At 41.5% G+C, this 25470-nt stretch overlaps 3 protein-coding genes across 4 annotated transcripts; 1 reads left to right on the forward strand and 2 right to left on the reverse strand.

Annotated features, from left to right (window-relative positions):
• Nucleotides 1-1237: 1237 nt before the first annotated feature.
• Nucleotides 1238-3969, forward strand: LOC128755786 (V-set and immunoglobulin domain-containing protein 1-like). Its single transcript, XM_053859789.1, has 5 exons — nucleotides 1238-1367; nucleotides 2287-2342; nucleotides 2529-2591; nucleotides 2671-3030; nucleotides 3661-3969. The coding sequence occupies exons 1-5, from the start codon at nucleotides 1363-1365 to the stop codon at nucleotides 3780-3782; spliced, it is 606 nt and encodes a 201-aa protein (XP_053715764.1). The 5' UTR covers nucleotides 1238-1362; the 3' UTR covers nucleotides 3783-3969.
• A 363-nt stretch (nucleotides 3970-4332) lies between these two features.
• Nucleotides 4333-9670, reverse strand: LOC128755785 (uncharacterized). 2 transcript variants are annotated; one of them, XM_053859786.1, is made up of 9 exons: nucleotides 9309-9670; nucleotides 7844-7900; nucleotides 7590-7717; nucleotides 7412-7514; nucleotides 6849-6928; nucleotides 6679-6769; nucleotides 6528-6602; nucleotides 5469-5618; nucleotides 4333-4748 (listed from the first exon to the last, which is right to left on the reverse strand). In XM_053859786.1, the coding sequence occupies exons 1-9, from the start codon at nucleotides 9394-9396 to the stop codon at nucleotides 4621-4623; spliced, it is 900 nt and encodes a 299-aa protein (XP_053715761.1). In that variant the 5' UTR covers nucleotides 9397-9670; the 3' UTR covers nucleotides 4333-4620. The 2 variants fall into 2 exon arrangements, with proteins under 2 accessions (XP_053715761.1, XP_053715763.1); XM_053859788.1 differs by having other exon boundaries at nucleotides 8439-9670.
• Nucleotides 9671-9940: 270 nt separating this feature from the next.
• LOC128755782 (FHF complex subunit HOOK interacting protein 1A-like) lies at nucleotides 9941-24676 on the reverse strand. Its single transcript, XM_053859778.1, has 17 exons — nucleotides 24543-24676; nucleotides 21736-21921; nucleotides 21238-21436; nucleotides 20730-20957; nucleotides 20492-20654; nucleotides 19196-19307; nucleotides 15690-15791; nucleotides 15213-15269; nucleotides 15050-15136; nucleotides 14681-14848; nucleotides 14526-14605; nucleotides 14254-14426; nucleotides 13546-13657; nucleotides 11941-13079; nucleotides 11674-11852; nucleotides 11481-11601; nucleotides 9941-11177 (listed from the first exon to the last, which is right to left on the reverse strand). The coding sequence occupies exons 2-17, from the start codon at nucleotides 21838-21840 to the stop codon at nucleotides 10945-10947; spliced, it is 3258 nt and encodes a 1085-aa protein (XP_053715753.1). The 5' UTR covers nucleotides 21841-21921; nucleotides 24543-24676; the 3' UTR covers nucleotides 9941-10944.
• Between the last annotated feature and the right edge of the window lie 794 nt (nucleotides 24677-25470).

The following is a 25470-nucleotide window of genomic DNA, read 5'->3' on the forward strand; positions in this document are numbered from 1 at the left end:
GAATGTTGAAATTGAATGGGAGATGCGGTTATTGCTCATCACAAAACTACTGATTTATTGCCTTAAAAACCTTTGCTTATAATATCAATCTGAATTTCCCGAAAAAGCCCAAAAGGATGGAGTTGCTTAGACTGCAACTGAGACAGGCAAAGTGTAGTGCAAAGATTTGTCCCTTTTAAAAATCCTTTGAGAACAATAGATCAAATTTTTTTTTATTGGTGAACAGTGATGGTGAAGAGACTTGGTGGACATCAGACTAGTAGTAGCTCTTCGGATCACTCACTGGAGTGGCCTGCTGTTTCAAACAGAATAATTGAATTGATACGTGGTTAAAAACATAAAACTGAATAGACTGAATCAGAGGTCACCATCAGGTAGAGCCCCCGCTGCCTGTAGCCCTCAAGGTTTGGTCAGGTGGTTTGCGAGAAAAAAAAATGGGCAAAAAAAAAAAATCTCTCTCTCACAACTGATGTGCTTTTGTATTGATATGGCAACTCATCTCATGAATCCACACCGGGTTTGAGTCAAAACATTGAGATGCTGTTTTGAAACGGTAAATTGATCACTATAACATGGTTGTTTGAGAAGTGCCATGCGAATGGAAACTCTGCTCCGATCAAATGCCGCGCCACCGGTTGACTCCACCCAATGTGAGAGTGAAATATACACATTAACTGTATAACGGGGATGATCCACAAAGCAGAGAGGTAGTCAAAGATCTTGTTCAATAAAAAAAAAAAAAAAACAATAAATTAAACAATCCTATTTAGAGCTCAACTATTTTTAATTGTCCTCCACTGTGTGACATTGACCATAGTGACCCATATCTTAAAAATAAACTGGCTCAGCTATTATATTTAATGTATGTAGATAAATATAATGTCATGATTTGGATCTCTTGGTTCAGTTTATGCCGGAATGCCGTCCATATTGACATGGTTTCAAGCACAATATCAATAGTCATTTTGCTAAACAAAATGCCTTTCACCCCCGAGCTAGTTTGAGGGTAAGTCATTAGTTTATCATGTCCCTGAAGGAAAGACAAATATAACAAGGCAAGTTCCACTGCAACATGTTGCTAAGTTGTTTGTCAGCAAATGTGGCTGACAGCATATGTCTGGCGCACAACAGTAGCCACAGACTGCACATGTGTGAAAAGGCCACTCCCTTTTTTTAAATTAATACAGCAGTCGTCAAGCAAGTTTCATCCCAAGAGAATCAGCACTGCAGTTTATCATGAACTTTTAGCAAAGTTCCCACAGATCCACTGACTTTTGGATCGTGGAAGAGATCACAGCATTACTACCAACATGGAGGATTATTGATCATAAATGAGTGAAAAAGGAAAAACCTGGACGTCGCATGAGGTGAGTCACATGTTCCTCCATGATAAATGTTTGTGAGTCAGTACCGCTGATATTCGCACAAACTTTGGTCACCTGCACCTACTCTTCAAGTCAAACATGTCTGTTTAGCTCAATATGTAACAGTCGGCTTTTCACTTCAATAAATCATATGCATTTTACTGACGATATTCAGTCACTGTTTTTAATTTTCTCAGCTCATCCATACATGTGAAATGCCTTTAACAGCGATATATCATATCGTTGGTTGTTTCTGCTCGATGACAGACGTTTGTCAGGAAATTTAAGGAGTTTGAACAATGTTTCAAAAGTCAACAGAGAAGATGTTTATTTAGTCTAACTGCAGTGCTGCATCTGACATCCACCTCAGGTCATCGACAAAAAAAGGGAAACTGTGTTGTGGATTCTACACGTTTCACTCTATTCGTGGAACTCATTTATTATACTTAACTTTGACCCAAATGAAGTACAACTTTAGTTTTGGTTTCCTGCATAACCGTAATCGTTTTGCAACAGAAATATGTCAGCGAGAATGAAAGTTCTGCTTCTGAATTGCATGTCAGCGCCAGTCAAATTAAAAGCCAGGGCCGGGGTCTTACCAAGGTAGGGATGCAATAACAAGGCCTGTCCAGCCAACATGTAAAAAGGCTGCTCTGGACAGCCATTTTTGATCTGGAACTCGAAATAATCATTCACTGTAGCAGTCCTACTTTTTAAAATACATTTTTTTCAATCAGTTATGAGTGATATTTGAAGCAAAGAAATCATGAGAAAACATACGCACTTAGATAAGGATATACATGGGTTGGACAAAATAATGGAAACACCTAAAAAAGCTTTAAGGTGTTATTGTTTTGTCCAACCTCTGTAGTGTGTTACTATCCATCTGTTTGAGTGACAGTTGATGCACATCTCTCAACAGGAAGAAGATGGTCTGCAGGATTCTTCTACTCATCACTGTGACCTCCTTCAGCATCTGTCAGTTCCTCTCACTATCTGCTTCATTTACTATATGGAATGTAAATGCATTGAGAGAGCAAGAAAGTGTGTTCGCTAAAAGCAATGCTGGCTTTTAAATTAAAGAAACTTCTGAAATAACTTACAGATGGAATGAAATAATGTTTGAATGGAACGCTACCATTTCAACCATCCTCTCTTAAGCAGATGCCCATGAAGTCCATCACACTCAGAAGAATATAAGCTTCTCACAGGGTTTCAACCAGCAACGTACGTGACAGTATACAATGCTAAATTGAACCATAATGTTTCTCAACACTGACTGTTATCTGTCTGTTGTCCTGAGCAGAGGCACTTTTCGTGAATGTGACTCAGGATGTTTACCAGGCAGAGGAGAACGACAACGTCACACTGGAGTGGACCTTCACGACAGGAAGCAACACGTCAATGGAATCACTTCAAATTCTCTGCAAACTCTTAAGCGACGACTTGGACTCTGTCCTGTATCACGTCCGTGATGGTGTGGAGGTCCCTGAGTCCCAGGATGGACGTTTTGAGGGACGAATTGAGAGTGACATTGATGCTCTCAGAGAAGGACTGCTCAGCCTTCAGCTATTCCAACTTGTACCAGAGGACTCAGGCTTTTATCGATGTGACATTCGCAGCAGCTACGGGAGTGACTTTGGAATTGGATACCTCAATGTGACTGGTAGGTGAAGAAGGTTGACCTTACACCACTCAGCTTCTGTCTGGGGACATTTTTTTCTTTCTTCGTCTGTGCTGTCAGGTAGAAGACGGATGAACAAGTTATAACAAGTACATTTTGTCTTACTAGAGCGTTTTCCATGTAGCTGTTAAGTTCACTCAGAACTCGGGCTGGCACTTTAATAGACAAATTTAACAAACAAAGGAGAACAAATGATGATGAAAAATGTATGTTTCACTGGAACACTTCCACTGTGAAGTGTGTTCAGCTTCAACTTAAATCTGACCATACTGGTATCAAATATTAAGATGTTATTAATCACAATTGACTAGAGTGAATGATTAGAAAGCCTCTAACAATTCGATTGTTTTTAATCTAATTATAATTTTTAATCCCTATGGTGATTTCTATTATTTCAATTATTAAGAATCAAACTTTTCTATTGAATAATTACGTAGTTAATCCTAATAAAACATATATATATATATATATATATATATATATATATATATATATATATATATATATGATATAATATATTCATTTATATTTTTCTGTATGATGCATGTGACTTCTGACATGCCACATGTACGTGTTGTAACTTTCCATAATTGGCTTTTCATATGTTTGCAGCAATAGTGAGCCCATTACCCGACATCCTGGGGGAAAACGGCCTCTACATTGGACTGCTGGTGACAGCCGGGGTTGTGGCTGCTGCCGTGTCTGCTGTCGTTCTCTCGTATATAGGTGCCTGAAAAGCTGAGAGACTCCATGTATTAACTGAGAAATTCTTTTTTACTGTGATGTGCCTCTTTGCTGGAACTCATTGCTTAATATTGAACCCCACGCCGAAGCATTCTGGACTCTTTCATGACACTTTCAGTTCATTTTAAGTTGTTCAAGCAAGTTTTTAATTTAAACGTGAGAGTGACTTTTTATACATTCAAAATAACCACATGCTTGGCACTGGTCCAGTGAAGGATTAACCCATAGTGAGGTTAAACCACTGATTGTGAAGACTTCTAGGCATCTTTTCTGAGTCTCTGACATTGTTATTTGTGTATTTTTATTGAGGCACCATCGTGATTAAACTTCACATAGGATTTTGTTAGATATATCGATTTTCAGCACCTTGGTAAAGGTGGCCAATGACAGGACCAAGCCTGTGCTTGCATGTCGGTCACAGAAAAATGGCTGGATTCGGAAGCCTGGAGTCGGAAAGCAAATGCTACGGTGTCATTTGCCTCTTCATGAAGTAACCTTTCATGAGCTGGGAATGAGGCTAGACGCTTTTTCTTTGTCACAGATGTTTATTGTCTACACTGTCAAGAACAACAAACTAACATGCTGCAGAGTATTTAGATACAGTCTACCTAACGCAGCACACAAATATATACAGAGTACGTACTAAGAATTATTGTAGGATCCATGAACGTTGTGTGATTTTTTTTTTTGAAGGACACCAATTCAATATGAGACAATAGTTAGCAAATATGTTCATGTTATTATACAATGATTGATTCTAATGCTTGGGATCTATCTTTTAACACAGTGTTGTCAAAGTAGACCTGTTTTGCTTATTTCAAGATGGAATCACGGTTCCGAGAAATCGCAGGGAGAAGAGTCGAGGATGTCGACGACAGAAGAAAAATCCACAGCGAGCGGGTCTGAACACACCGGCTCATCCAGGGTTACCTCCTCAAGCGGATCAGTGGCACAAACTGAAATAAAGAGAGCATTAGAAAAAAAAATACTGGGGGATCACAAACCAACATTTCAAAAGCCAAGCAAAAACAGGAGCAGAGTGTTGTGTTTCCTGGTTTTCCAGCTGAGTGAGTTTGGGGAGACACATGAGGCAGGGCATTGGAGCACAACACAGAACCTAGAACAGTTCTAACACCACTTCATATAATGCTGAGTCATGAAAAAAAAACTTTCGTAGAAGAAAGAGTCTCTTCCATTGTTCCACTCCAGACTTCTCGAGAATAGCTTGTTTGGGCGGGATTCAGGACAGCTGCTGGACCAGATGTTCTCTGAATGAGAGGTCATTGTAGTTGGATGACATTCAAAAATGGATGTCAGATAGTCATCTATCCTCATTACAACACTTGTTTTCCTCTCTCAACAGACTTGATTTTGTGTGGATGAACTGCAAAAACTCTCTAATCGAACAATGTTGTGAGCAAAGGCGTTGCTCACGTAACCGATCGCATGTCAACAAGTTTCAGTGCACGCAGGCAGCATTGCATCAGCCACTTTCATTATGACACATATTTATTCCAGTTTATTTGTGCGTAAATAGAAAGTTATAAAGGTTACATAAGAACTAATGCCCTATTATCCTACACAGCCCTTTGCTTGGCAGGAATTTCTCACTACACTCTCATTCGACTTGTTATTTCTGTTGCTTCCTTATAAGGTCAAGGTTGTGAGAGTCTTACGTGGATTGTTGTTTTGTTCAGCGACCGGCCTCGGCTCATCAAGATCGAGCAACAGGTCGCCATCGTCCAGCAAGCTGGATGTTTTTTCAGCTGTGATGTCATCAGGTGCTGGATTTGAGACAGTGGTACCATTTGGATTCTGCTCCACAACTAGAAAGGGACAAGGCAGTGGAACAGTTAGACCGTTGCTCCTGGAATAAATGTCGTGATTACAATGTAATTATTCAGTCATAGTGGCGTGTGATGCCGCTACAGGGCGATTGATCTCATGCACTACCACAAAAAACGGAATCGCAATGACAAAACTGGACTGTCTCCATTTTCTTTCCGTGATTGTTGGCTGCCCTTCACGGTCACTGTAGATAACCAAGCTTCACTTGCCAACACCACTCTCAAAACAAATAAACAACAGAGATGGTTTTAGTCGCCAGACGTCCTTCTTCATTCTTCTTGTCCCATTGCACAGATGCAGCTTTATTATTTATTTTTTAAATCTATTCATTTGAACATTGTCTGGTGCATTTCAAGCTGTCAAGTCTGTTGTTGTCAGTCAGAAACGGTAGAAAGTCTTGTCCAGTTTGTCAGTCAGTGAGATGGCAGCCACCCCATAAGCAGACTCTGCTTTCTTGTGCTGAATGAAGAGCTGATGATCCAAAGTTATTGATCTATATTCAACCTGCATACCTACTCTCACTGATATCAGCCTCCTCCACAAAGTGAAAGTCCATGATACTAGGTTTTCCTAACCTCTCCTCCGCTTTAAGAGTCAGTAAAGGATTCAGGAATTTAGTTAGCATCTATGCTCCCTGGAGATTATGTAGCTCACAAGTAATTCCTCCAGAAAAGTAGGATTGTGCAGAGGTCTGGGCCTCCAGCAATTGAAAGCAATGGATGGATGAATGGTTGAATGAATGGATGGATGGATGGATGGATGGACAGATGGATGGATGGATGTATTGCCGTCATAAAAAAAGTGAGTGAGGAGAATGGTCAAGATACCTTCACTATGTTTCCAATCTGTAAGTATTTTGTATCCATTCTTTTAAACTCTGCTGTTACCTTGCTCTTGACCACTTGTGCCATTAGGTACTGCAGATGGTGCCAGCTCTGTCTCTGGCTCCACAACTAGCATATCTGGCAAAAAAACAAAACAAACTGATTGTTACACTCCACCACACACACGTTCCCTCACACATATGCACACACACACCTCGATCATCCAGATAAATGGGGTCAAATGTTCCGGTGGGTTCAGTGCTCTGAGCGGCAGGGCTGGGACGGTGGAGGTCGAAGGAGTACGTCTGACGGAGCAGACCAGAGGGTTGTTATTGGCATGAACATTTCAAAGCAACATCATGAAGCCGCCATCGTCTCTCTTACCCGGGAAGCTCTCCTGAACAGGAGGAGGATGATCACCAAAATAATGATGACCACGATCATCAGCCCCAAAATCACATATCCTGGAATGTGATTTCAGAAAAAGCAACAATTTTCAATCTGGGATTGCGTATCTATTAAACACAAACATACTGATAATAATGATTGAGGAAAACACATAACAATTTTCCCACATTACTGTTGATCCCCTTCGGGAGACTGTCCCAGCTAGATAGGGAGAGACGTCACTCTGAGGTCTCTGAGTCAAGTGGTGGAGGATGCTGTGGTGACTTCATGACTTTCAGAGATGGTCAAAGCCTCACGCTTGTGAGGCTTTGCCGCAATAAAATGACACAATACAACAACCCAAACAAGCTGAGATGAAAACATTATTCCTTTTTAAAAAAAATATACCTTATAACATTCTATATCGCCTCCCTCAACACTAAACTACTAAAGTGTGCATGTGCGGGGGCTGCAGAGAATCACACGGTTATTGTGGCCTGCCTCACAGGAAGAGCAAAGGAAGCACATTGATTGTGCCCCTTGTTGCAGCGTTCGGTCACCTGCTGATGAGGACGTTCCACCTCTGATGGGTGCTGTTGTCTTCAGAGTGGCACTTGTTGTTGCTGTTGATGTCTGCCCTGCTATCTTCCCTTTTTCTGTGGTCTGCAACATTGAGAAAACTGTTGATCATGTTCTGTTTCCCCCCTCCAGCATATCATAGGATGCAAAGAAAGATACCAGCGTTGGAGTCAAAGTTGTTGAGTTGACCGAAGAATTTGTGTTTGTCCTAAATGTGGTCGAGTTGGTCACCTGACCAGTCGGTGTGGGCTGTGTGGCAGTTGTAGGTTCAGTTGCAGATGTCATTCCTTTATGAAAAAAAAAATGCATCTCACTGCTAAGTGAATTTATGCTCTCTTGTTTGGTTTTGTGCCCAGAGTACAACACACAAAAAAAATGCACCCGGAGCACAAGTGCATGATGTGTTACTGTACCTGTGCTACGCATTGTGGTTCCATCCCGACCTTCAGAAGCAGAAGTTATAACTAGAACTGTGAACAGGAAACAAATTATTGTATTTAATGTCAATCCACATTTGTGGCTCTGACTAAAAAAAAAAAACTTTTAAAGTTTAGATCAGAGTGACATGACTAGACTAAACTAACTTTACAACCCTGTTGTTCAGTGAATCGATCCCTTTTGTGGGTCACTTTGTGGCCCTTTAAATCGGGTGTTGTTGAAGGGTCATTTCTAACCAACTTGGAGGCACCGTAGGCGCTTCCTGGTCCATACAAACGGGTGATAAGAACTGATGGATGTACTGAAAAGGGGCCGTCCAATAGGCTGAAAACAACCATTTAGAGTCAATAAGATTTGATAGATTGCATTCACAGTCTAAAGAAGACCAGCATCTTGAAGGGTTGTTTTCTTTGCAGCATTGTCATATGGAAAATTCTTTAGCTCTACAGACTGCTGTGTTTTTTTCTAACTTGTGTGACACTGGTTTTTCCATCCTCACGATCCATGCCTCGACTGAACTAGTCAAAGTTTGAACACTAACTGAACAAGTTCAAGATGATTGTCTCTCACCAAGCCTTTGTCTTTCTAGATTTCCCATCCGACTTCTCCTCACAAAGTCAGTTTCCCTCGCATCTCTCATTCTTCGTTCTTATATTGTGTTTTATTGCATCATGAACTTTATCTTATTCCACTGCTACTCTCTTGTCATCGTGTCTAAACCATCCAGCCTCTCTAACTTTCTCAAATATACTGGCTTCAGAGGCTTTCTGGTTACACCCACTAAAGGTCCCGACATCTAGGACTCGTCAACTTCTAACTCTGCTTCCTGTCTTCGCATGAGGGCAACTGTCTCTAAACCATACATCATGGTGACCAGTGCCTTTTTTCTTTGAAGATCAGGATTTAGAACATAGCCAACTGCCAATGACTTTGACTGGAATTTGTCCATTTTCTTATTTTTAATTCTGTCAGTTGGGATCAGTTCATATTGGGCCAACTTCACTTGACTTTCTGAACAGATTAATAGAGAAGTCTTCTCCCAACATCATGGTGAACGAGTTGCAGGACAGTATTCCCTTTTAACTTAGCATTTCACTGTCGTTCACGATTGTCCCCCAAAAATAATGTGATACACATTTTAGACCCATTTAATCCACAGATCAACGCGTACCACATTATTTATTTTTACTTTGTATACGTCTTTTTGATACCGTGAAAGTTAACAAAGTGAATGTTCAATGTAGAGATTGAGTGATACATTTTCAAACAATAGAGGATTTGATAGTGTGTAGCGTGGGCGGGAAACCACATGACCTCTTGCATTACTTAAAACGTTTTGCCTAAATTCACTAAAACCAAGCCAGATAATAATCACTTTTACTTCTCCTTCCAAAGGGAAATATAGCAGTTAGAGAAATCTTAAAATGAGCGGGAACTCACCGATGAAGCAGAGGCGGGAGCAACACATTGTCACGAAAGAAACCTTTCTCTTGGTCTTTAAAGGTGGTGACTGATAACAGCTTCTCATTATTACAGATATGTTTCTCTTTTCACCTCTAGTTTAATCTCTTGCCTATCTGATGATATGCCTTTCCCCATGTGCTACTGTTGCACTCCCTCTTCTTCTCTCTACATCCGGCCCACTTTGTGGTTAGCATGTTTGAAATGCTGCACTTCTTGCTGCAAAATCGAAACAACAGCTCACTTTTGCATTGAGGCCTCTGTGTGTTGACTTTTTTTTTCATGGCTGAAAATATATACGTCTTATAAATATTAGAACATTGTTCATGAGTAAAACTTTTATATAATAACGTCATAGCATGTTAATATTTATCCAAATAAAAATAACAGCCTTCATTTTTCAATTTTTTTTTCAGTAGTAGTTTTAGCTATTCTTCAAAAACATAAAATGAAAAATACATGAGAAGAAACAAGCAGAAAGATGAATGAATGAAAGATGAATGAATGAATAAGCTGTTTTTGAAGGCTGCTTACCAAAGATAAAGGCATTTGAGATTCACCATTTAGTCAGTACACAGATCAACAAGCTTCAATATACATGTAAATGGATACTGCTCCAGGTTATGTCCACAGTTGATTTTGAATATTGAGCTACAGAAATTAGGAATTGACTTGGCTTTTCAGTTAGTCATTTAATTTACAATAAAATGAAAAAAGCAAGAGAAAAATAAATCACCTTGTTGTAAGAATATATTAAAAAACAATTCATTAAAACAGGCAAAACAGAAGACCATGCTACATAACACTTCACAGTCACATCTTAAGTATTGCACAAATCTCAAGTTCAATTTTAGCGAGGCACTTGGCTTTACTCATATAGACATGTGTAACATAATGCAGTGACAAGTACAATAAATTGTATTGTATGTATTGCTGCTCATTTCAGATTCAGTATGTAGTGGCTCAACTTGTAAGAGCTAAGATGCCTGCAGGATTGATAACAAGGTGAGAGCACATGTTCGTATTTTCTCATAACAAGAGCATGGCACTAACTAGCATTCAGACTGACCCAAGAGGACCATTGAGTTTTTTACTGACTACAGTCACTTTATTTATTCAAAGATGCTTCTCAGCTGAAGTTGTCATCAGCCTGGCAACACTAGGGTCTTGAGCCTGAACCTATTTACGACCGTCGGCTTGACCACCTTATTTCTCTGTCACACTGCGAGTCACCGTCACCTCAGATATGAAATGATGACGGACCTCTACCACGGCTCTAACAGAAAATATATGATTTAGATGATGTGGAAGATGCAATATTCAAGTATCTTCAGGAATCTAATGCATCCTAAATGCACTGTATGAAGTCAATAAGGCAACTGAACTGGTTTTTGGATCTTAACAAAATGTTTCCTTTGCACATGGTTTCTGATCATAAAATATTTTAGACTAAACTGAAGTCCAAGTGTCTTATCTGAATCCACCATGTGCAAAGATCTGGACAACACAAGAATGCATTAGAGTTGTATGAAACTGCTATTGATTTGAAACAAGAATCACTTTGTTTCAAAGTGGCTGCCATAGAGCCAGTAGTCGTGAATTCAAAAGTCTTCCACTACTCCTCCGCAGCGCCGTCCGAAGCTACACTGTGCTCTTGGGCCAGAGCTGCCAGCTCCTTCAGGAACTCTGCGTACAGTATAATGGCAAACACCCGGCTCTTGTTCTGAGGTGGGATGGTCGGGCACGGAGGCAGGACACCAAGGGAAGATGGAGGACAGGCAATCTTCATAGAGCCGTTCAGCAGGGGCGTATCATTTACAGCATCGTCACCAAGTGTGTGGAGTATCTCTGAATCACAGGAGAACATGATGAGTACAATTGTTATTTTATTTTATTTATTAAAAAACCTCTGCAGGTCTGTTAAATCTTGCAGAGCAATAACCATATACTACATCACCCTCTAGTGGTGAATAGTGACACTGCAATGGTGCGCATGTCTTTCCAAGACGCTGCTCGGAGCGTTATTAAAATTGCGCCTCTCACTTGCACTTATGTGTACAGTACGCGCATTTTTATTGAGGTATCACTTTGATCCACACAAACCATGCTTTACAAATATTTCGTCCCTTATCAAAGTTGATTTTTGCTGACCTTTGACCTTGCTGTCCTCATCTTTAGCCAACAGAAACCTCCATGCTTGAGTGAGCAGCGCTGAATAATCAGGTACAGCCTGGACGTAGCGCTCGATCTGAGCATGAACCGTCACCAGCACCTGTACCATCACACACAGGCAACATTAATACATTTCAGACTAGAAAAACACATGTATGAATGTTTTTGGTACCTGATACAGCGTGCGTGTGCTAGATTGCCCATGGGTCTCCGTGCTGAGGAGGAAGGATCTGAGTAGGGGTTGAGGATACGAAGCAAGCTGTGCCAAGATGCCTGTCACAAGAAGGTTCACAGCGATGGAGTTTTCCAGGAGGTTCTCCAGTCTGGACAGCAGAACGCTGATGAACGGCCCTACAGTGCAACAAGAAAGTGCTGGTTGGAGTCTTAAGAGTCCCAAACACTAGCCATAAAGTTGATCTGGGTAACTGAAATGAGGTACCTGTGAATGGAACACCATGCTTCTGTCTGCTGCCACTCTCCCCTGCGTCCTCTGTCCTTCTTTCTTCCCCCAAGACCTCCTCCTCTTTATCCTCCACCCACCATGTGCTCACAACCAAATCGCTGCTCTGCCCACTCTCCTCCTCGAGTCTATGCCTCAGTTCTTGAACACGATTCCTGAACGTGTCCATGTCAAATATGGCCTCGTCGACATCAGGCTCCACCCCCAGAGAAAGCATGAGCTTGTAGTACTGCGTCAGGAAGCTGTTGTCGTCCTCCTCTACCTGTCCGTTTTGTAAACGTGGTTTGTTTTTGTGTTTCTGGTTTATTGAGTTCATTTGATCAACGGCAACAAAGTCTCTGCAGTTGAGCGTCACCGATGTGGTCTCCTCTTCGTTGAAGACATCCAAATCCTCCATGATGTCACTTTTAATATTGAAACCATTTGTATATATCAGCTGTGACATCACCGACAGATTCTCACTCTTGTGTCTACCATCCTCTTCATCTTCTATCCTTCGAAAATGTTGCCTCACCTCATTGCCACTATCCTCACTTCTGGTCGCCACCATTCCATTGACCTTCTCCATTGTTGTTAGAGCTGCTGTTATTGTCGTGGCTGCCATCGCTGCAGACACTCTCTGCCCATGTGGTGTGTATGCACGAGCTCTGCGATTGGCTGCCATGATTCTCTCCAGAAGAGCTGATTTCGAGTCCTTCTGAGCCACCAGATCGTAGACACGGACATCATCCTGAAACTCACACTCCTCAACGTAAGAGCCGTGAACAAGCTTGGTTGCGGTGCGGCGCATTTCTTGAATGTGTTGAGGCGGAACAGGTGCAACGGTGTTTGTCATTCTCATGTTCCAGTTTGCGAGGGTCTGGTTAAGGTGCCCTGAAGAAAACGGATCATCCTCTGGAAACAGGTCGTCCCACTCCAGCTCCAGAGCAGAACTGGTTCGACCTCCTTGTGGGCCCACTGACAGAGCGTCCAGAGATGAGGGTGTTGTGGAAGAACAGATGGAGTTTCTCTTGTCCCGCAGTTCCATTCCATAGAAGTCGTCACCTGGTGTTTCAGGTCGATATTCCTCTGGCCGCGGGTCACTTCCATCGTAGGGTGCTGACCAGTGACAACATGCCCTGGTGGATAAATGCAGGTAAAGACCAGTACAATATAATAAAAATAAAATAGATACCATTATAATATATATATATATATATATATTATATTATCCATATGTCCATAGACAACCATATTAGTAAACCAATAAAAACATGCTTAGAAAATGATTCTGCTTCTTATAATTATTATTTCTATCATTATTATTTTCATTCTTTTTTTGACTATATTCTTGAGTCCGAGGGCCGAGTGCACGGTGCACTGCTCACTCATTCATACTTGTAACAAACCAATTAGATTAAGGAAAATGCGTGTTTCATTATTTGGTTGATAAGACAAAAAGTGCACATTGATACATGTTATACCTCTAAATAAGCAATGCTTTGATGATGTGATAGCAGCTCTTGAACTGAACGCAGAATGTCAGTTGCATCCAAAGTTGCACAATCATCATTTGTTTGCCAAAGGTCACCAGCACCAACAGACCTCTGTGATGTTGAAATGGCTCGCCGAGCATCCCGGAGGTAGTGGAGGTAGTTGGCGTCCATCAGAAAGTCTGAGCCGCGACAGTAACCGACGCTCTCTGACGTCAGTGGGTCTAAAAGAAGTGCGAATCATCAGAATCACAAACAGCTTTAATGGCCAGTGTAACAACAAGTGATATACAGGAGTTCAATTCCGGCTGATAGTGACTCTCAGTAATTGCACTAAAGTATCACATATTAAAAATAGCAAGCAACAATGGATATGTAGTAAAAGAGTAAAAAAGAAAAGAAATCAAATGAAGATGGAAGTTGGCGGTGCCACAAACTACAAGTACAACGGGCATCCCCTTTTCCTTATAGGTATCCAGCTTTACAAAACCGTAACAATGCAGTATCTTCAACCCTCTCGGACATCACCTCGCCTCTGACCTGTTTATCTGCAGTAGCACACAATTATGGAGGAATTGTTTCACATTCATTCTCATCATTATACTGATCAGGTGGCAGTCATTCTGAAGGTTGGATGAGATCGATACCTTGCTTGTACTGTCTTGTGCAAGAGCTACGTAAATTTACTAGATGTAAATTTACTTGAAGGCGATGATGAATTTTAGAGGTCTTGAAAGCATGCATTTTCATTGATGTCATGAATTAAGTCAGTGCAATGCCCAGTCCATCTATAGTCAAAGCTACATAGAGGCATTCTCACCGGACGCTTTGGGCCAGTGGATAAGCTCCGAGCCTGTGCCTGAGTTGGGAAGGTGGCCAGGACACCAGGATGGCATGAGGAGGAGAAAAGAAGCAGCAATGGAGGAGTAGCAGTCCTTGTTCTTCAGGGAGGAGTGCTGCTTCCAGCTCAGGTGCTGGCATGGTATTAAATATCTGCAGATGCAAACATTTATTACGCAAAGAAGTGGCATGTGTGCTGTGTTTGCCTCTCTAAAATATTAGGCAGGAAAGATAAGCAGTCCGTGGACTGACCTGAACACCAGCTGCAGCATGACGTCCTCACAGAAGAGACCAATCAGTGTCTTGAACAAAGCCAGCGACACGGTGCCAAGCTGACAAAGAGGCACGGAATCATATATGAAAACTGACGATGAGTTGCTCAAATGAAGAGTGTGTGTGGGTGTTACCTGGAAAGGGGTGTTGACCCTGCTGACAAGTGTGTCCAGGATGTGCACGTTGTCATGAGTGTGCAGCAGGATGAAGGACAGGAAGGTCTGAAGGAGAGCAGGCTCTGAGATGGAGCGCAGGAAAAGATCCAGGTAAGCTGTGGTGGTCATCACCTCCTCCACTGTCAGCTGAGCACACACCGCCACATGCACATACACACACACATGCCAGGGCATCCAGTTTAGTAACAGTAATACGGCCATTTGGTGGCATCAAAATCATGCATTTTACTGGCGAAAGACACAAAAAACACAGGAAATGATCAGAGTAGATGTGTCATGCTCTCAATTGTATTTCCTATCTAGATGAAGGGGCTCGTCACTACACACCTTGTGAAGAGCCGGAGCCAGAACCGGCACCAGAAAGCCATTGTAGATATAGCTCAGCAGCTGGGAGCGGATGGAGGGATGAGCCACCTGAAAGGACGGAAGAGCCGGTTACACTATGAATGATGTTCCTGCTTAATTTAGAAGTGTCGTGTCTGTGTCATACACTGGCAACCGCACTGCAGAAGTTGAGAGAGTGCAGGAAGTGGACGAGAGCTGGAACCTGGTAAGAAACAAGGTCACACATTAGAGGTTTTCAAAAGGACTTTCATATTTAAATGACAACCTCTAGCATTTCCCTGTGTGTTAGTAATTCATTTAATCACTGCTGTGTATCACGACAATATTACAGTGGTTCCTAACAACACTTCCTTGACCCACTTCAAGTCGGTCATACTGTAACTTGGATGACATTTCATTGCAGATGTGATTCACCCTAGAAGTACACTGAATCAACTTGATCTGTGTGCAAGCTATCATGTTATCATGCCAGTATGGACCCAAACATCTGAGTAGTCTTTACATAGCATGGTGAACTGAGCATCATCTGAGGGCAGGGAGTCCAACCAGAGGGTGAGATTATAAACCAATATTTTATATTCCGGTTATCCAAAACACCAAAACTCTTGGGAGCCATTGATACCTGTTGCCAGTCCGGTTCGTCCAGGGAGTGCCAGTCTTCACTGTAGACCTGCAGCCGGGCAGGGAGGGAGGAGTACAGACCAGAGAGACCTGTGGCCAGCACCTGTGGGCATGCTGCACATTAGCCAACTAAAAATATCAACGTTCACAACGAGAGTGTGCAGAGCTCAGCCAAGCAGCTCATTTTATCCCATGTCATGCCGATGTCTGATTTTGGACAGCAGGTGGCAGTAGAGGAACTGTGCACAGGACTAAGCCCCTGTCTTCACCTTTACCTTCAGGAACTAGATCTTGCTTTAAATGTTTTTCAGAATTGCATTTCAGTTGATCATCTGGACTATGGGGCTAGAACAGGGACAGTTTACATTGGCATTGGAAAAAAAAATGGACTGAAAGACAGAATATAGGCATTGAGAAAAAATATTGGCTGAAAAAATATATATTTATTTTTCTGGCCCCATTCTAGCCCCATACTGGACAACATAGGTAATTTTTTTACCGGGGCTCAGCATGCTGACTTTTTGACAGACTTTTCTTTTGCTGTTCTCCAGGCTGTGGATGTCATTCAATTTGCTGATGACTCAGTGATTGTGTCACTACTCCACAAAGAAACGGTCCAGTGGAGAACAATTTTGTTGATTGGGGTGAGAGTGTGTAATAAGATGCAACATTGTCACTGACAGTAACACTTTTCTGCATTCATGAGGATGTTTAACTCTTGTTCAGTCAAATCTGTATTAACTCTTATGTGCTGTGTTGGGTCACTCTCTGCCAAAGACCAGAACACGTTGAACTGTAATGTTAAAAGCTGAGGCAGAATTGTGGGGACACATTTGACAGAGACAGAGCTTTAGCGCCAGGAAAACAGAAGGTATCCTGTCTGATCTCTCTCACACACGACCTGCCAGCACAGGCTACTGTCACCTGGCTACCACATGGTACCAAAGGCCAAAATAAAGACCTAAACACGTTTGTAAAGACAACAATTATCCTCATTAACAAGTGGTGATGATCAGTACCTGAAACACAACGAATACATATACAACATAAGTATGTGTTGATTCTTGTGGTGAATCTGTCCGACCATTTATTTATTCAGTTTAAGTCCATTTCTAAGAGGCATTCCTGAACCCACTTGAGTAGCACCAATAAAGAAGAAACTAGCAGCAGCTTCAGTCACTTTAAGGGGGCCTGGGGTCCAAATTGTCCTCTTCACTAACAACATTTTACAAACTAATAGAGAAGCTTCACACCAAAGCGTTAAATGCGTGTGAAATGTCTTTGTTATTCACAATTATCCATTAAACTACCAAGAACCACAAACATGGGGCATGAACTGTGGCTGTGAGTCTCTTCAGGTTTCATCCAGTTTAATAAAAATAAAACAGACTCCCATGTCACCTTGGGGAAACATTTGTTGCTTCATTTTAACACGCAACTTAGTTAACCAGCTGGCGCCACACAAGCTCCCGTGCGGCTGTCCCTGCATGTGCTCCAGTTGACCCAGGCTGGCGCAACACCGTTGAGAGGTGAGAGAGCATTTATGACATACACTTCTGCTGGTGTAGACATGACATGAGGGGACACAATAACGCATGCACTTCCAATGTGGTAAGTAAATTAAAAGACGTAAAAGTCAAATGTGAAGCTGAAGTCAGTGAAGTTGAACTCACCTTGTGTTTATAAATCAAGATCAGATCCTCGGATTAAATATGTATCCACATTTTTGTCATGGACACCGTCAAGTCCACAGTTTCATTCTTCCAATTGAAATCTATTCATGATCTAGTATGTGGCAAAATCACTTCAGTGACAGCAGTGCTTCATAGAACTCAGGTATTGTGTTGTGAAGACATGTTTTTATAAGTAAATTATTCAGCAGACGAATGAACATGGTTCTGCAGCACCATCACTTAAGGTGACATTTCCTCTTGCTAGAGTAACACTGGTGATAACTTTTCAATACGCAAGCTAACGTGTTGGATTTTTTTTCATATTGTATGAAACGCACTGTTTCCATCACAAACTCATTTTAATATTATGAACGATTATATCAGATGAGGCAGGTGCACACCGTTGAGAACAGCAACACATGCTGGGTTTTACATAAATGAAATTCCTCACCAGATTAAATACCACAGGAGGATAATTTAGGGAAACAGGGAAGGCCAAATGGGTAGAGCGGAAATGAAGCTGAAAACAAAGGCAGGACTGTTGTGAAAGACAATATCGATTCAAATCTGGAGTGATGACGCTGTCGCAGCTGGAGTCTAAAATTAATGATCATCCAATCAAATGCAGTCTGGATAATCCCCTGACCAATCCCATGCTTCCACAGTAATCTGCTTTTTACATGGAGATTAAGGTCAGAGTGTGGTCACATGGGCATCTGGCACACACATACACACTCATTGCATTTGTGTGTTATACACAAGGAGGCAGCAACACAGGCAGAGGCTTGTGTACTTGAAGTGTCTGGGACAGACGGATCCAACCTGATCTATTGCGGACCAAAATGTTGAAAGTACTAGCATGGTGTCAGTTTTTGGTGCAATGATTCACTGCACTGATGTACTTCGAAGTACTTGAAAAGTAAGCAACATTTGCCCTTGTGTGACTTGTTGATTTTCTTCTCAATGCAGTTTCTTATGTAACCAAAGAGCAGTGAGCAAAAGGGATTCAAACTCCCAACTAACTTTGCTGCTCAGTTGAGCTACACTGTTATGAGTATTGAAAGAGAATATTGGTTATTTATACATGATTTTGTCCAGGGAATTTTGTTTATCAATTACAGTCGGGGCCATTGTTGACTTCCTTTCGCTATTGTGGGTTTCTATTATTGCCACACTCACTTCACATGCTTCATTTGTTCGTTACATAACAAGAGAGGATGAGTTTACAGATGGAAGATGAATGGAGAAAATGACTCACGCAAACTCTTATGAACAAGCTGTGTTAACAACAATGAGAATCAGGTTTATTAGCAACATGGAGTAAATATGGTGTTCTACATCATGTCCTGCTTTTTATCTGGTGTTATTTCAACCATCAGTTTTTCCTGTCCTCGCTCCTCTGCGGAGCTGCAACCCACAGGTGTTGCCAATCACCTGATTCTGTGGGACACCTGTAGAAAGACGGCTGGAGTCTGACCCCTGCATCCTGCGCTACCTTGTGTTGACTCATTGTTTCCTGCGATTCCTTTTTGGTCATTTTTGTTTTCTGTCATTTCTGGTGCCTTGGCCTATGTTTATGTTTTGCGCGTTTGTTTTGACCACCACTTCTCTTCTTGGTTTTACTTTGTCGCCACTGACTTTGATTTATGTCTAGACAGAATTGGACTTGGACAAACTGGGTTTTTGTGCGTTTGAGTTTCACAGTGTCGTGTTATTTATTATTCAGCTGTTTCAGTTTCGTCACTTGAGTTTTTCACTACTACACAGGGGTCCCGCTCCGCTCTGGGCATGACAGCCTGGTCTCATCCCCAAAGATGACAAAAGCATGACTTACTGGACAGAAGTAGGTGTTATCTGCGATGTGCTGAGCCACCCGAGGCTCTGAGGCGGACAGCGACATGATGAGCAGCAACGCCTCTCTGGCCTGTTGACCCACTGAGCCCTGTCTGAGAAACAAAACACAGCGCTGTTCATTTATGATCACAGTCCTCAAAGATGTTGCTTGATGACATCTGCTCTACTTTGTTGTAGATTCTCCTGTCTCACCTCGAACTGGAAAACCAACTTCAGGCATAGCTGCCCAAACCAATTCCCTGAAGCACAACAGTTGCATCTCAGCCAATCACTCCCCCATTCTCAAAGTGAACACAATCCTTCACTTTCAGCGGTGAAAGCACCGACCGCGCGTCTCACTGCCACGGTCGGCTGGTGGCCGAACAGGAGCAGTTCAACACAAGGGGAAATGATTTTGACTTTCTGACCCATGTCTCACATGTTCCCTCTTTATTTGATCACTTCATTCTTGTCCACGGTGTCAAACACCAAGCACAGCCGGTTCTGACCGTCATCAGTGCGAAGTCCGCGTACGGTGTAAGAAAGAGAGAATAGAATTGCAGTTTGCGATGATAGTGTAAACTATCTAAACGCTTCTGTTTTTCAATCTATTATATAATGACTTTTTTTTATATTATTATTATTATTATTACAAGCCAAGTCAAGCCAATACTCTCTTAAATGACAAAAATATTCCTTCATCTAAAAATGGACTTTCTTTGACAAAGATGCATTACTATTTATGTAATATTTTTTTAAAAAGTAAAAAATATTATTTGGTATTCGGCAAAACATTTTAAATTTTATTCAGCTTCAAAACCCTAAAGTCTATAGGAGTCACCCCTTCAACTGTTCACACATAAGGATTTTTTAATTTTTAAGCATTTTTTTTTAAATCAGTCAGAGACCCCATTTGTTTCTCCCTCCGATCGCTTCTTCACTGGCAACATTCCGTTCCACATCACAGTTCCAGTTGGAAGCAATAGGCTGTCACCACCCTCAAAGTCGTAAATGTTGAATATCTTTGACATTTATGATTGTCAGCCCTGACTGTTTTCAGAGCCAATTATGGGCACAAATTCAGTCTGAACACACCCCAGACACAAGGATTCTCTTATAGGATTATCTTATAAGACTTAGTTAATCAGGCATTAGCCATCCTAGGTGGGGAAGGGCCAAGATGGACAGCCTCAATCTCAAGAGCAGCGGTGTCAAACTGAATCATATAAGGGACGTATGGTTTTTGTTCCAACATCTGACGGCTTCAAAACAAGAACGATGATCCAGGAGGTCTTACCTGTGCGTGTACGGGATGAGCAGCGAGAAGAGCAGGAAGTTGGCGGCTCCTTGGTCCTCGCTGGTGTGAAAAAACAATTCCAGTACAGAGGGATCTTTGACCAAAGCAGCACACAGCTGGTTCAACAGAAGAACAAGCTCCGCCTCCACCACGCCAGCACTGTCTGAAGGAAACCGACAGACTTAAGTGACTGAATAGAATCTGGACTGGATGTGAATAAGACTGCCATATGACTCACCAGCCTCCTGTCCAGCTCCAGAGCAGGAGGCCAACAGCATCATGAGTGGCTTTAGCACTGGTTTGTGGTGGAGCAGAGGCTGCCTGGCTTGTGCTAGGAGCATCTGGTACATCCTGAGCTGTTCCAGCTTCATGTCCTCAGTGAACTGTCTCCTCAGACTCCACAAAAATAGCCTCTCCATCACACCTTCCAGGACCACAAACTCCAGGATCGGACCCATTGCCCCGCCTGAGGTCAATATTGGGTCAAACATGGATGATGATCAGAAAAAATCCACCAACAAATTTCACCCCTTCAGCAATATTATTATGTATTTGGTCATATAGTATTTTACACTTTTAGTTAAAGGATCTGGAGAATGACATGTGAGAGTTTGCCGTACCTGCCCCCTTGTTTGATTTTTAGTGAGTCCTTGACATATTTACGCAGGTGTTTAACATACAAGGTGTTGACACAGTCTTTGGTCGAGGCACCACATATTTCGGGATCATACATCCTTCACACCCACCTTGCCCAGCCTCTTCCTCCATAAGCAAGAACAGCATATGCTCCACATAGTTCTGGACCGCACTGGCCTCATCAGCTGGGATGGGCCCCAGACGTGCAGCTGCAGAGCCGCCACTACTGCTGCCTGAGTGACCAGTGAGGAAGCTGAGGGCACTGATGCCACCACGCCCCGGCTCATGCTTCTCCAAGATCTTTACAACCTGAAGAAAATATATTTTTTACATGCACATTAGACAATTCAGTTGACTCCATCCTTTTGTTGTCAACCGTAGACGAGACACAAGAAAACACACGCAGCCAGAGGAGGAGCCCAATGTGTGTATGTGCCGGGTCCAGGCAGAGTTTTGCAACAAAAAGATCCAGTGTTTGTGGGCCAAAGTTTGGCTCAGCGTGGCACACACGCACTAGAGTGTCGTGAAAAACTAGAGCTGATAATGACGCGATACAAAGAAACAATTCATCTTGTTTGTGCGGAAATGAAATCGGTCAAGTCACTCACCTGCGCCCAGTGGTTCTTGAACACGATCATACACGTCTCCGGGTCCACCCCTTTCAGCGTCAGTGACTTCCTCCGGTTTCCCACGGCAACCGCAGAGGTCATCATTTTGACTGTGGTCAGGGGGTGAGAGTGTGGTCACTCTTCATCCAAAGCAGAATGGATGGTGGGAAGGCATCAGTCAGCTCTCTGATGGATGGAGGAAACACTTCAGCAGCACTCTTGTGCCAACATATCATCCGACTGTAATCCTCTGCCAAAAGAGAGGCACCTTTACCACCTCTGCTGATAGTCTTCACTTTGAATTCCTTTCTTCCTTCACTTAGACATACTGCAATGTATAAACACGGCTGATCAAGATAACTTGGAGCTAAAATGGATGGATCTCTGCCTTTTTGCTGAAGTCAGAGCTCAAGACTCCATGCACAGCCAGGACACTGTTTGCATTATAGGAACCTATTTCATTGTTGAAGGTTTTTCAGACCAAGATCTAGCTCTAACACTATATAAAGAGACCAATAAAATTTCTCATTGAAAACTAGAGGCATCTGTACAAACAGATGGCCAAGATTTTTGAAGTGTGAAAACATATTTCTGATTCAAATACACTTCAATGCATCAGGTGAAGCAAAACTGTTTTTACAAAGGAGTCAGGATATTTCATTTTAGCTATGCGACGATGCAAATATAATTACCAAAGTGAAATAAATCTGTCCTTTTTCTGTATTCTAACGTTTGATAAAAATCAAAGCCGGAAAAGACAAGCAAACAGGAAGGCGGTGAGCATGTCCCACCCTGGTTTCAGGACATGCCAGGAATTCCCATACACTGTCCAAGAAATTCTGATTCCATCCTCCAGCACAGACGTGTGGACAGACCTTTCAGACTCTTACAGTAACAAAACAAACCACTCAGCGTTCACCAATCAACACCAGATGGCTTGAGTTTGTCATGGCATTTTTGTAATATACACTGTATCCATGTCCTCTCGTATAAAATCAAGATTATTTAACTGACCATGAAAACAAAGTGCTTATGATGCTATTGTTTTGTGTCCTAACACTTCAAATTTTCTATTACAATATCGAAATAATGAAATCCATCTGCAGTTATAAATCTTTTGCTGGCACTTTCTCCTGTGAATCTTCATATATTTCATGCTTTCTGTTCTTTTAATTTAGTTTTTGGTACATGTCAAACTTGCCTGACAATTCTTAAATTTATACAGAAGAATAAATAACTTTTTCTAATTAATTCTTAATCTCAATTTCATTTTTTGAAAATGATTACTATCCAATACCCCAATACGTATAAAATAGTATAAAATGAAGTACTTCATATTTATTTATCACTGATACTCCATTTTGGTATTAGGTTGACAGCCCATCATAACAGTATATCATCACTAGTACTTGTCCTGGCAGTTCTCCTAGAAGCGCAATAGAAGACGCAGAAATTGTCATTTTGGACTTGGTAGTATGAGTGTAATGTATATAGTGTCTTAATGAACGCAATGAAAATTAAAGCACCACTGATGGCTCGAGATCTGATGGTTGCAGATATGGCAAACCAAACTGCACGCAATGGCAGACACGTGTAAACCGCTGAGTGTAACATAACAGGAAATAGCACTGGAATGAATTACAAAGCACATCTGCCCACACGTTCACAGAGGGATTAAAGTGTTGAGAGTTGATAGAATGAATTCACCAAAAATATATATACATACTACACAATCCAACATTTTTCCATCACAAATTCCAACCATCATCGCAAAACTGATGTCAAGCAGCTTGTGTTTATAAGTGTGAGAATGGCTATTATAAACATTCTGCTCTGGTTAATTTAGCATCAGACAATTTTTATTTTAAAATCATTTTGAACTGTTTTGGGGTGGCTCAAGGGTAAACTGTGGAGTTGTGGTGGTTTAATGATGCCTCATAGTCTGCGGCCTCACGTGAGCATGAATATTTGTGAGTGCAGATTAATCTGCAAGGAGACACTGATGTTTAATCCGGTGTGTTTAATCCTCTAGTTTTGTGATGGCATGTGGATCTGTGACCTTAATAGCAACACTACTAACCAAAATACCAAGAGCATAGTGATTCTGAGCAAGACTACACACTATATTATCATATACAGTATTTGTGGCGGCTAATGTCATCCAAGCCTAACCCCCTAACTTTCAGAGTGCTGAGCAAAGATCATCTAATCTGACCTTTCTGCGTGCAGCTGTGTGGTTCTCAAGCTTACTGAAGGTATACATGCTTTTTTTAACCTGATGTTAAGACCCAACTTATAGGCACAAGTACAGCACAATGTCATTGAACTATTGGATGTACTGCTTTATTAAATTGATTTGGCAACTTGCAATCATTGAGAGAAGGAGAGGAGAAACAATATCATCCAATTATGACATCACGCATGGGTAACTGGAGGACTTGTTCTACTATAATTTGCATTTAAAAAAGCGTTTTGAAAATAAAATCGTGGTAACTGTGATCAGTGACAGTTGTTGGCCAGTGTTTCATGTGTTTAAATAAACAAAGAATCTGTTTGATTTGTAGAATATACTTGAAAGACGCTCTCCCTGAATGATACACAATATTTCATATAACGGATTTCATTAGGAAATAACTTCTAAAAGTTAAAAGTCATGCTTGCCTCGACAACAGACCTGCACACATAAACTTATAATAATAAAGGTCAATTCAATAAGTCAAAGCGATCCCCGTTGTCATTATAGTCTCTTTAAATCTAAGGCGATCGTTTCCCCATTCCCCAGTGAAGTTTGATACTCCTAAACTTACCGCAACGTTCTTCAATTGAAAAAAGGTTTGCAAATGTCCTGTCAGTTTGGGATAACATCCAAGTGTTTTCTTGATTTATAGAAGTCCAGCGTGACCGCGGTTCCTATAATCTGATCATCTGTCAATCACACAGCGGCCGCACGGAAGGTATCACGCTGGTCACGCCCATAACTTATAACCGCGCCCACAAGCAAGACTCCGCCCATAGGAACAGGCTCTGGTGGCAGTTGTCCGAAACTTTTTCAATTTATTTACTACTACGACTACTACTACTAATAATAATAATAATAATAATAATAATAATAACGCCAATATATTGTTATTGTTATTATTATTATTACATTGCTAGTTTAAGATGTCGTGTCTCTATAGTCGGGGTAAATAAATAGTTAATTTAGAAGTCCATGAATCGAACCTAACATAGTTGGAGCAGTAGGCAGTTATACAAAACCGAATTACAGAAACACAAAACTGATTCACTGACTCACTGACTGAAAATAACACACAAAAAGGACATCACACAGTTGAAACACGGCTACACGCAACCACTGTTTGGGAAAATCGGGAGCATAAAATATAAGAACTCACTCGCTCATACAGACAAAATATTGGCTGAATTGTAATAAGTATAATGATTAGAAGGACCTCAGTACATTGGCATTGAAAAACGTCACAATGGTTTTCTGTTTTGGTTTTGTTTAAAATATCGCTCATCACAATTTCAACAAAATCGATAATTTATTCAAAGTAAATGCAAGCCGCAGTGTCTCTGAAGTACAACGGCTCCCTCTAGTGGACAAAAATGATACCCCAACTAGATTCTTCTTTCCTTTTCCACGTTTCCTGATATATGCCAAATTCTGCCAAGTAAAAACGTAATTACCATAGCAGTATCGTAAGAACAACCTTTTCAACTTTCACAGTGCTT

Source organism: Synchiropus splendidus, chromosome 3, assembly GCF_027744825.2.
Source record: "Synchiropus splendidus isolate RoL2022-P1 chromosome 3, RoL_Sspl_1.0, whole genome shotgun sequence".
Taxonomy (NCBI): domain Eukaryota; kingdom Metazoa; phylum Chordata; class Actinopteri; order Syngnathiformes; family Callionymidae; genus Synchiropus; species Synchiropus splendidus.